The sequence below is a fragment of the Notechis scutatus genome, chromosome 2 (genome assembly GCF_049901735.1).
Source record: "Notechis scutatus isolate UNSWTSFEM ecotype Mainland chromosome 2, rNotScu1.2, whole genome shotgun sequence".
Taxonomy (NCBI): domain Eukaryota; kingdom Metazoa; phylum Chordata; class Lepidosauria; order Squamata; family Elapidae; genus Notechis; species Notechis scutatus.
The window spans coordinates 181673568-181686721 of NC_142010.1; the positions used below are offsets into that span (position 1 = coordinate 181673568).

Here is a 13154-nt window from a genome sequence, read left to right on the forward strand (position 1 = left end):
AGAGGAACAGTCAGCCTTCGTTTAGTCCAGAACTGAAGGATTGGTTCCTCTTTCAGTACCATAGTACTTTAATAACCATCTCCAAACACATCATTCTTTTTTTATTCTCTCTCAGTATCCAACTTCACCATTCATACATTAGCCTTGAAAAAATAATTGCTTTAATTTGCCGTCGATATGTCTATTTCCTTAAAAACATGTCTATGTTTCTCATTGCTTTTTCCCTAAGATTAACTAGTAAATGTCCTCTTTACTTGCCCAACACAGTCATGATGTATTCTGGAATCCACAAAAACAAAACAAAAAAACCCCCATACACCACTGTTGCATTCACCTAAGTTTTTTAAAATTCAGTCTCATTATATGTAGTTGACATAACATGCCTAGTTGAGCAGCAAATTAAAATAAATAAATGGGCATTTATAATCATCCTTGTTTGGTAAAGAACCTAGGCTTTATAGCTGTGTGAGAGAGGCTAATAGAAAATTTCAAACACCTTTAATATAGCTAAAACTCCCATGATTATATGACATTAAGACTTCGTATTAAAATTCTGCACGACACATTTAATATTTTTGGCAGGAGGGTCCAGAAATATTGCTAATGCAAATACAAATTATTAGCTGAATTTAGCACCTTAGAGCACATGCATGACATTTTCACAATGGGAAATATATGTATATAGAGAATATAATATTTCATTATTTTCCATGTTAATTTTTAAACTGGAATAAAAATGGTTATGACAAGTACTCATCCTGCATTATATATGCTGAAGGAGTTTTGCTTTGCAGTTCATCCATTTAAAGGGACAATACAGCTTTTTCTAATAATTGTTTGAAGGGCTTGGAATATACTGTTGATCCCTTCCCTTACTTCTCTTTTGCTGTTCCTCCAGGACAGCAGGAACAGATAGGGATCTAGTAGGCAAAGAAAAGGACGCAGCAAAAAGTTGCATCAACGAAGTTTTATTTCTGTTTTCATATACTTGAGTTATTTTTCTGAAAATGTTCAGTTTCAATAATAGTTTTATGAGCCTGAACACTGTACCTAAAATCTACATCTGTGGGCCAAATTTACTGACAGCTTTCTTGTCCATTTGTAATCAAAATTTCTCTCCTGGCCCCTACTCTACTGAAAGAAAAATAGCAAGAACTGGAAATAATACTGAATTAAAAATGATCAGTGGGGAAAGGATTACACATCCCACTTTCTCTACTTCCATCACTACATTTTCTTCTGTCCCCAGACAACTATGTTTCTGTTTTTATGGAGTGTGTAAACACCAGGAAATTGAGCACAGCTGAGTAGCATCCCATGAAATGAGGCAAACATATTCTTTACTCTTTATTTTTAAAAAGAAGCATCTGTGCAAAATACATGTATTATATTTTGTGTACCTCTTTTCCCTGCGGATTGTATCCTTACTGTTATGTCTGGTTTGAAATACGATTCATACATCGCAGTTCTAAACTATTGTGATCTCAGCAAGTGGCTGTTTAGGAATTCCAGGGCTATATACGAAAGTCTGGAAAGTCAAAACCACCATTTCATTTGACTGCCAAGAAAACTGTAGCTGTGTCACTTGGAATTGAGCACATTAAGGAGATTAAAAAACAAAAACAAACCCTAGACATGACAAAAGAATCATGAGCTGTGCCAGCACTCAACACATTTCATGACTGTGGTCTACTGAAGGTGCTTTCTGTTCTAATTTCAAATGTTCACTCTAAACACACACTTAATTGTGCTGAGAAGGGCTTCCCCACGGTTATGTACAAAAACAAGCTTCATAATTGCCACTCTGTTTCACTCCAGATGCAGAATTCCTCTACTCAAAGGGCTGCTTTCTGTTTTACATTCCTGGCGTATGCCAAAGGCACATGATACAGATTCCATAAAATTTATTTCTACATGCTGCTCCTCTTTACGCTAGTTATGATATACATAGCAAACAAAAACCCTCAGTGTTAAAAACCCATCAGAAGTTTTCCTTCCCCTCCATAGAGGTAAGAGTCTATGAGTGATAGTAAATTATAGATAGTGTACTGTATATTCCTGCCCACCTAGCTGTTCAAAAGCATGCAAATGCACGTAGATAAATAGGTACCACTTGGTACCTCAGTGTATAGTGGCCACATGACCAAGAAGTGTCTTCGGACAATGCTGGCTCCCTCGGCTAAGATACAGAGATGAGCAGTGCCCCCTAGAGTCAGACGCGACTGGACAAGGGAAACTTCCCAGTACCTTTACTGTAATGAGAGAAATGGATATAATAGGTTGAGGTAGTTTTCACTTTCAATCAGTAGTTAATAGTTGCCTAAATATTTGCCAATGAATGCCAATTCTGATGTTATTTTTGATCAGGTAAGGGCAGGTTTGAATTTTCCTGCATAAAAAATGCACAAAATTCTTCAGGAATACACAGGAGTCTCCTATAAATATATGCGTATAATCTGGAAACATTTTAAGTTGTTGGTTTTCTTATTGTATTTAAATTGAAACCACCTTTAAGTGCTAACAAATCATAAGATAGATAGATAGATAGATAGATAGATAGATAGATAGATAGATAGATAGATAGATAGATAGATAGGTAGGTAGGTAGGTAGGTAGATAGATAGATAGATAGATAGATAGATAGATAGATAGATAGATAGATAGATAGATAGATAGAATTCTTTATTGGCCAAGTGTGATTGGACACACAAGGAATTTGTCTTGGTGCAAATGCTTTCAGTGTACATAAAAGAAAAGATACATTAGTCAAGAGTCAAGAATCATAAGGTACAACAACACTTAATAATAGTCATAGGGTACAATAAACAATCAAATCATATTAGGAAACAGTCAATATAAATTGTAAGGATACAAGCAACGAAGTTACAGTCATACAGTCATAAGTGGGAGGGGATGGGCAATAAGGAGTGATGAGAAGATTAATAGTAATAGTAATGCAGACTTTGTAAATAGTTGGACAGTATTGAGGGAATTGTTTAGCAGAGTGATGGCGTTCAGGGAAAAACTGTCCACTGTTCTGGTGTGCAGTGCTCTATAGTGTTGTTTTGAGGGTAGGAGTTGAAACAGTTTATGTCTGGGATATATATGCATTGTATTTGCAGAAAGGAACATTTTGAATTAACCCATAAACTGGGTTATTGAAATCTTTACAAAACACAGGATGGAAAAAGGAGCTGATGTAGGAGATGAGCCTGAGGGAGGCTGAGCCTGAGGGAGGCGTCAAACACATCATCAGTCATGAGTCCCTTCACACCCATAATAGATCTAAGTCCAGTCCACTTTGAATTCCTTTATATTCTTAACTCCCACTAATTTCTCATGAGCATTAGTAGTTCAGATTCTTGTAGTGCAGGGGTTCCCAACCCCTGGTCCATGGACCAGCACCAGTCCACGCCATGCCAGAAACTGGGCTATGCAAACAAGCGAAGTTCAATTGGCAGAGTGCAGGCAGCACACGAAACCACTCCCAACCAACCCCCTCCAGTCCATGGAAGAATCTTACTCCACTGAACCAGTCCCTGGTGCCCAAAACAGTGGTGGGATTCAAAAAAATTTTACTACCAGTTCTGTGGGCGTGGCTTGGTGGGCATGGCAGGGGAAGGATACTGTAAAATCTCCAGTCAAAAGTGGTATTTGTCAGTTTTCTGAACTACTCAAAATTTCTGCTACTGGTTCTCCAGAACTGGTCAGAACCTGCTGAATGCAGGTTCAAAAGGTTGGGGGCTGCTGAGAGCTTAAGCTTACAATAAATCTTTATACACATTTGAATTGCCTGGATCTCTTGATTTCTCTGGTACTTGACCGACAATACTATAAAGGGCAAAAGGAAGAAAGCTCAAGACTTTAATACACACTCAATCTTCAGGCCTTTAAGAGAGTATGAATGAAGGATCCAGGGCTTGAAAAGAAAGGAACTTAAACTAAACAGCCAAGTTGGAAGAAATGGGAAATTGAAATACAGTTATTACCCTTTTTTTAAAATGAACCTTTGAAATACTGAATTCCAATGAAAAGAGTTCCAGTTAATTCCAAGTGATGGAATATTCTAAGAAATTAGGAAACAAATGTATGTTATGCAATATTATAAAGTCATTCCTTTTTTAAAAAAAAATATGGTTTTTAAAAATTTATTAATTAAATTTATATACTGCCCATCTTGTTATTAAACTAACTTGAGACAGTTAATTCTTGGAATAAGTGCCAGTTTCATAGATATATACCATTATTTTCATATAACAGTGCTCCTCATCAGGAGGTGTCATTTCTAGAATCTGGTTGCCATGAAATTAATCCTTGTTACATGCTTTGTTAGTTTCCTCTATCAAAATGTATGTATATTATAAGTTTCATCAAATGTATAAATATTATCCAGAGAAGCATCTGAACATCCTTAATGACAGCGTTGGAGGAACAGTAAAATAAGAAGAAAAGAAAAGAAAATGTAGAAAGGGCAGCTAATCCTAATGAGCAAAATAGGTGATACTTGTAAAACGATGACATGGCCATTTTAGTTTTAATCAGTAGATTAACACATGTGATATGATAAATATATTCAATCTGTGTTCTATCCTTGCAAAAGTTCAGATTTTTCACAATAAAATTGGTCTGACTGGAATGAGGAGATTTCTTAGAGGGACCACATTCTGGCTCTGTTCCAGAGGTGGTATTGACCAGTTCTGGAGAACCAGTAGAGGAAGTTTTGAGTAGTTCGGAGAACCGGTGGTAACCTTTCCCCTGGAGTGGGGTGGGAATGGAGATTTTACAGTATCCTTCCCCTGCCACGCCCACCAAGCCATGCCACGCCCACAGAACCGGTAGTAAAAAAATTTGAATCCCACCACTGCTCTGTTCCCTCCACATAATTAACCTGGTGAGCCAGTAACCTAGTCAGATCTCTTGGTCAATGATTTTAGTAGCCTCTATAAGAGTGGATGGGACTTGTGACCTTAACCAGTATTATAAAGATTCAGGGGCTTCCAGTAGAAAGTAGAAAATTCTGTAATGGAGATTGTAATAGCTTTTCCTGCTGCTCTATAACTCTTTTTCTTGGATAACTGATTGGGAAAGGGCCTTGTAGGGTAAAAAAACAAACCCAGAGCTGCTTAGGGTAAAACTATCCCTTCTTAATCTCCCAGATAATTGGGAGTAGCTATTTCCTTATTTACAGTGTTCCTGATGTGTTCTCTCAAATAAACCTACATCATCGTCAGGATAAATTGATGATCAGAGAAAACTCTTATTGAGTAAATATGGAAGAGAAATATAATAAAAAGGTAACATATTGTAGTTATCCAGAATATCTGCAAACCAGAATAGATTAATCCAAAAGAATTGCTGTATATCAGTTCAAATGCAGGTTTTGTTTACATTTTGAGTTGAAATATAGATTACAGTGTACTTATAATAAACTTATTTTACTTATTTTCTTGTTAATATTCTTATTTCTAAAGTAAACCAGTTTTGTCCATAACTGGTGTCAGTTATTGCTTTCTTTCCTTTTTTCTTTCCTTTCCTTCCTATTGTGGGACGAAAGCTGCAAAAGAAAGACTTGCTCTTCCTGGCACAAAATACTCCCAGTCCAGATTACAGCACCTTTATTTGAAAGTGAATTAAAACAAGAGAATTGCATCATAATCTAATTACTCCTCACTTTATTTATTCAATTGCCAATAATTATATTGATAATTTGATATTAAAGAAAACAATGGGATACATTTGCATGTATAGATAACATCTTGCAGTTAAGCCAAATGTATGCCTTCTTGATTGGACATATCTTTCCGAATGAATAAATTTTTATGTAATATATTTTCCAGATTAGAACAAGAAATAGGAAAGCTTGAATGTGAAGAATCCCAAATATCTGCCAAAGAACAGATCATCTTAGAGAAACTAAAAGAGACAGAAAAATCTTTTGAGGATTTACAAAAGGTAAGCTGAAAAACAAAATCCAAACAACTTGATCTTAAGAGAAAACTTTTCTTTCCAACTACATATAAATAGAGATAGGTAATAATGGAGAAACTCCACAGAAGAATGGGGTCAGACTAAGATCAGATAAGTCGATAGAAAAGTAAGCTTTATTTGTTTATTAGATTTGATTCCTACCTTTAACACTAATTTATAGGCTATATAGAGTGGCCAGATATTCAAGCTAACCATGAGAAGGTTTTGCCTTCAACATATGGGTTTAATTGAAATGATAACAAGGTCAGTACAACACAAAATGAGATTTAGTGGCTAGATACTTACTCAAAAGCAAGTCTTACAGAGGTCAGTGAAGTTAACTACCTTCCCACAGGCAAGTATCATTCTATAGCAACTTCCCTAACTTCAAATCCATTCCTTCTATTGCTACATTAACTGAGAAGACGGGCCTTGTATTTGAAATATATCTAGGGGGTACCAATTTCAGGAATACTGGCTCATTGGTCCTGCAGCTTGAGTGATTAAAAAAAAATCACTATATGACTGATAAGTGGAAATAGAATGGCTTATATATTTAGATATTACCGAATGCTATCTAGTTTACCTTGAAAATTTAAGATTAAATATTCTAAAGTCCTTGTTTGGTATTAAAATTGTTTATACAGATTATTATTATAATCCAGAAGCACCAAATGGAGATTCATTCTGCAAAAATCCTTATGTTTAACTGCCAAGAAACTTCAGAGATTCCAAGTGGCCCCATGTATAAAATTACTCATGATACTATCATTGATTTATGCATTCACTGAAGAGTTTGTTTTTCCAAATAAGCTGTTAGGATGTTGAACATATTTAGGCAAAAGAAGAAATTGAAATTTGAACGTATGCAGCTAGCAATAAAGAAATTCATAATATCCTAGAATATTATTAACTCAAGTGTTCTCTTTCAATAATTCTTCCTTTTTCCAAGTCAGCTAAAGTTATGGGACATTAACTTCGTCAAATTCAAATTAATTCAATTAATTGTTATTTTTTTCTGGTCCTCAACCAGAATGTCTCACTTTTCAGTTAGAAACTACACAAGTAAAACTTTATAATCTAAAAATGCACCACAGAAGAAAGAATATTGATAGAGAGAGGCGAAAACAAAATTTATGCACCAGCTCTCACTATCACTAAGTTCTTACAATATCTGGTTAGATAGAAATTGTTCAGGAACAATGGAGTCAAAAGGAACTTTTCTCTCAGTAACATCAGTGAAATGACCCTGCTTCCTACCCCTGCTCTGACAGAATGAAGCTACACTTCATTTAGTACTTAATTAAGATACTTAAAATGGAATTTACAGTGCGCTGCATTGGGGGAGGTCATTTTAGGCAGATGAAAGCAATGAACTTGATCTGAATTCAGCACAGACTCTGTAGTTCCCATAGTAATAATCCACAAATTACATTGATTTCACAGCAGGATCCACATGCATAGCTATATTCTGGAAGAAAGTTGAAATATTCATCCTGCCCAACAGGAGCAGAAATCGTTTTCTCTCAAAGAAACTTCCATTTTAAAATTAAGGCCATGTAAGACAAGGCTGTTGGGATGCTGAACATATGTAGGAAAAAGAAGAAAACAGAATTAGGCAAGCTGGATAGCATAAAGGTTAATTAATTAATTATTTTATTATTACAAAGAACATTTATGAATTCTAAGGAAGTGTTGGCACCTAGACAAACTTCTATTGCCAGAATGAAAGAAGAAGAGCATGTAAATTAAATTTGGGAGATCTCACAGCAGTGGGAAAATGAATGGGTCATTAGAATTAGAATTAGAAAAACTTTACTGTCATTGTACAAGTACAACGAAACTGTGGATGCACCCCAGCAACTGTTCGCAATACAGTGTACTCACAAATAAGGTCAGAAACAAAGTATTGAATAAAGCATCAGTGGAAGAGTTGAGCATGAATATAGTTGAGCAAGAGAAAACATGTGCATGAATTATATTTAAATGTAAGCCTAATCCCCACCTGTGATCAGCTCCAAATGGGACCCCTTAAGAATGGCTTCCTGCCTATTCCTGTTTTATAGGATTACTGTAAATAATATTAATATACTATGTGCCAAGCACTTTGAACACTAATATATAAATATAAATATATAAATATAATATAAAACTAATTTATTCCAATGCTTTGATATTTCAGAGTTTTTCACACCAAGATGGAGGTAAGTAATTTGGTTTGCTTTTGTACTTGTTATCTATAACTATAAATTATTATATGTGAGCATTTTATTTACTACTTTACAACTTTTTAACATAGATAGATATAGGTACAGATATAGATATACTTTAGATATAGATATACTGTAGATACAGATATACTAAGCTTCAAAATACTCTTGGCCAAAGAGAGAATAAGGAATAAAGCTTTTTCAAAAGTCCTTGAGATCAGCAATAAGCTTTCTTTAGATTTCATGTGCCATAGCTCAAGATAAACCCTATTCTTTATATCTATACCTGAGAGCACCAGGGCATATGTATATAAGTCAAGGACTACCTGTATAAGAGGTGTGCAGATCCCAGACCCTTGACTGCATCAGTACCAAAAGTGAAAAGTGCTAGATCATATCCAGGGCAAAAATTATGGTTTGAGCTAAAAGGGAAATTACAATATTAAAATCAGAAGTAATTGAGGACGACTACTACAGAATGTTGAGGACATGGCATAGAAAGAAGTTGCCAAGGCATGTTTGTTAGGGACAGGCCTACCTGGTTGCTTTCTGTAAAACACATTGACACAGCAGTCCTCGAAAGCATACTTATGAGGGAGTGGCTTCCAAAAATTCTGTGGAGTTCCGCCCTGATAGCATATAGAATCATTTGGATCTGGGTTCCACCTAGATAGTGCATGCATACCTATGTGTGTGTGTATGTGCGTGCACACACACACACACACACACACACACACACACACACACACACACACACACAGACCATATATTCAAATGGCATGCCCAGATAGCCACCAGGCAAAAAGCAGGAGACCATGAGCTCAAGCCCTACCTTAGCCATGAAAGTCATCTGGATAAATATGGACCAGTCACTCTCAGCCCAACCCACCTCACAAGGGTGTCATGTAAAAGATAGGAGAAGGAAGGTACATTGGATATGTTTGCAACCTTGAGTTATCTGTAAAAATAATAAAGATGGGATACAAATACATACATACTGTACATAAATACATACATACATAACCCACACATACATTCAGACAGACAGACAGACAGACATATTGTTCCCTTTCAGATGTATTGGGCTTCAGTCTTCAGAACTCCAGACCAGCATGGAATTGATATTGTAACTTGTAAGATTCCAGAATTCTGAATTTACAAAGAGGCCATGGTGCTCTGTAACACATTTCTGCTGAGGTGCAAGTTAGGCTGTTAGTCATTAAAAACAGCATGAGTTTCATATCTTCAAAGGAGGATAAGAAGCTATCTGTACATCTCCAAATGGATAAATCACAACCGAGTTCTAAAACTAGAGGAGGCTTGTTTAAAATAACCAAGAAGGAATTGCTTGCCGAATATGAGAGACATCATGACTCAACACATTGCTGTTATCAATTACTATTTAATAACATGCTATGCCCAGATATGTACCCTGAATTATGACAGTTTTTATTGGAACAGTTTATTGGTTATAGTATACCATTATGTATAAACCTTTTTAACAGTATTTTTGAATCTGCATACTAAAACAGCAATAATCATTATATAACAACAGTACTGCCTAGGTGCAATTTAATCTTATAAATCATAGAGTTACTTGAATATCCTTTTATTGCTAATGAATACTAGCATAAGTTGAATTGCCCCGAGGTAGTCCTTGACTTATGACCACAATTGAGCCCAAAATTTCTGTTGCTAAGCAAAACAGTTGTTAAGTGAGTTTTGGCCCATTTTATGACCTTGTCACAATTATTAAGTGAATCACTGCAGTCGTTGAGTTAGGAGCACGGTTAAGTGAATCTGGCTTCCCCATTGACTTGGCTTGTTAGAAGTTTACCAAAGGTGATCACATGACCCAGGGACACTGCAGCTGTCATAAGTATGAACCAATTGCCAGGCATCCGAATGTTGATCATGTGACCATGGAGATGCTGCAATTATGAAAATGTTCATAAGTCACTTTTTTCAGTATCATTGTAAATTCAAAGTCACCAAAAAAACTGTTGTAAGTCGAGGACTACCTGTGTATTGTTTTAAGAAAGAAAATTAATAGCACAATAAATAGGCATGATGTTGCAAGGCTCCTCCTCTAAAATTCAGCACATTATCTCTTCTACCTGCCGGTTATTAATGAATTGTTTGTTCTATAAACTAGCTCCTTTAAGGCAATTTAAAAATAATATCCCAAATTACAGAATCACATAAGATTCTCATGCAGACATCCCAGCATTTTTACAAGGAAGTTTGTCCGCTACACCAGAGAAATATCAAGTCCCTGTTATAATTATTTGCATAGATTACATTCGGAGTTATGCACTGCAGCAAACTTGCAAAGTGAAAGTAGGAAAGAGCATCATCTATGTGGAAGGAGTAATAAAATGAGAATTAATTTAAACTGGAGATGTAGCAAAAGGCCATGGAGTCTTATGATTAATCATCTCCACTTGTACTATCAGTGGCATGACTGTTTGTTGTGGAGATTCTAGAAATTGTTGTTTTAACCATTCGGTCATGTCCAACTTTATATGCCTTTTTTATGTGTTTGGTTTTTTGGATACATCTTCCTTTAATAAATTTGTCTGGAATGTATTTGTTATAATTGGTTTAAATTGCCCTCTTCTATTTATAGCTGGTGGCATAGCATTTAATTGTTCTCCTTTAAAACTCAATTAATTCTGTCAGGAAAAAAAAATGAAGACCTTTTAAAGTAGCCGTACAAACATATTTTTTAGCTATTAGGATGAATTGAATTATACATGGTGTATGGACCGTATATGGTGACTGTCCAGAATCTAAAAATCAGTGAAGAAAAAAAGGAATACAATCCTTTTGGTATAGCCATGATTTAAAGGGAATTACTCAACTATGTGTGCTGCACATAATGAATCATAAGATTCCTTGGTAAAATGGGAAGAGACCCTTTTTAACGCTATCACATTCTTTAAAATAACATGGAGCTGCTATCAAGCTTACCCTCATATGGCTGTGGGTTTATGTGAACAACGAAAGAAAAACCGTTTTTCAACAGCCCTATTTTTGCAGGGCCACTTGAGGGCTTATCTGTATCAGCAGCAGAAATAGAAGACTAATCTTCTGTTGACCTTTTCTTCTCTGTTCAAGTGACATCGTTAATTGAAGCATTCAGTTTAAGGTTAAAATTGTTACTGACCAGGTTATATGACTTACTGATCTACCTCTCATGGCCCAGTAATATGTGCTGGGCTGAGCTGATGGGGCTAATTTAGATGATCTTTGCTGGTGACTGCCCCGTCTCTACACCCAATTCAAAATGCTTAATCTCAAATATAAACACCTTTAATCTCCCTATTGCCATATGATATTACCTAACCATTAAGAGACGCCTTAAAAATCCTTCTCTGCCTTAGCACTATATGAAATTAGGAAAATGACAACTTTCATCTTTTCTATACCGCCATTCTATCTTTGAAACTGATTACCCATGTAGCAGAAGCAAGTAAATTCTTACAAATGAGCTAGATTCAGCCTATGCAGACTTCTTGTTCGGCTCATTATTCTGATGCAAACATAAAAAGATGTACCAAAACTTTCTAGGTACAAACATCTGTTTGCTTCTGAACATAACATTCAACCATAGTTAACTTGTAAATGTACCAACAGTCTCTGTTCAACAATGTTCAAATCATATTATTTACTATATTGATTTATGAATGAATGAATGAATGAATATAACTTTATTACAGTCTTAGACCAGCAATACACATCACTATTTACAATATACACTGTACATAAAAATACTGACACATTATAATACATTAATAGTGGATAAAAACATCCGTTAAGAAAATACATGTTCTCAAACAGTTAGGGGCACTATATTGATTTATGTTACCCAATAAACATTTAACCTGTACAGATAGTTCATACCTCTATTAACCCACACATTGAATATAATAAATAAATAATAGCTTTTATGCCCCTGGAAAGAAAAAAAAAACCCATAGAACCCACCCACCACACCAATTGTAGCAACTAAAGCATTTACTTAAGCAAAGATGCTATACAGAGCACCATACTGTTTTTCCATGTTTTACAAGGCAAATTACTGTTTGATCCATTTCATTTCCAGAGGTCATTGACCTGCTGGCACATGGAACCTCCTGACATGATTTTCACCCATATCACTAAAAACAAAGTCTTAGTCATCAGGTCTTTCTCTCCCGCCTCAGCTAGACTATTGATTGGCAATCAAAGCACACTGATTCTGCATTTTGCTGCTTTAATTCAGTTATCTGGCACAAAGCTTCTGATGTCTATTGTTTGGGATAATAAATAGAGGACACTGCTGCCTAAGCAATGAAGGCTCTGGGGTCTTATTTAACTGTATTTCCCATTCTTTGATAACTAGATGCAGTAAATTACATTTACTCCCAGATCCCTGAACTCACAACTCTCTATTCACAAGCAACAGAGACTGTTCCTGGGAAAGACAGAACAAGCAGGGTAACTGGTAAGTCTCAATAGAATTTGGGTTTATTCTTTCAGCAAGTCTGATCTTTTTAAAAAGAAAAAGAAAAAAACATGTTGGGTTATCTGGGACTAACAACCAGCTGTATTTTGTAGAATAGAGAAAGGATAGCTAGCTAATCATTTGGCAGACACCACACCTAAACTTAAAGAGACTTGTTGCATTTGTTCATAGGCTGAATGAGCTATTATAGAATAGAATTGTTTTGATTTGTTTTTAACAATTGTTAACAGGCAGACAATAGAAAACCTAATATTATGGTTTATCTATTTAAAAACAAAAGCAGTAAGAGTATTTATGTCCACAAATAAAGTTTTTGTCAAAAATTAATTCTAACTTTCCAGCAAATTAACATACTTAATCATGTTAATTGTTGCCTAATTTACTAATGGCTTCAATTTTATTTCTCATTCATTCATTCAGAATTAAATTTAAATCCAGTGGCACTTATTCTCATATATTTGTCTACA

At 35.4% G+C, this 13154-nt stretch overlaps 1 protein-coding gene across 5 annotated transcripts in view; it reads left to right on the plus strand.

Annotated features, from left to right (window-relative positions):
* The window catches only part of PALM2AKAP2 (PALM2 and AKAP2 fusion), a 248614-nt gene that overhangs the window by 99382 nt on the left and 136078 nt on the right, over positions 1-13154 (plus strand). For all 5 annotated transcript variants that reach the window (XM_026672320.2, XM_087957561.1, XM_026672319.2 and 2 more), the window contains exons 4-6: positions 5838-5952; positions 8150-8171; positions 12565-12666. In XM_026672320.2, the coding sequence (XP_026528105.2) occupies positions 5838-5952; positions 8150-8171; positions 12565-12666 (239 nt within the window). The remainder of the gene's footprint in view (positions 1-5837; positions 5953-8149; positions 8172-12564; positions 12667-13154) is intronic.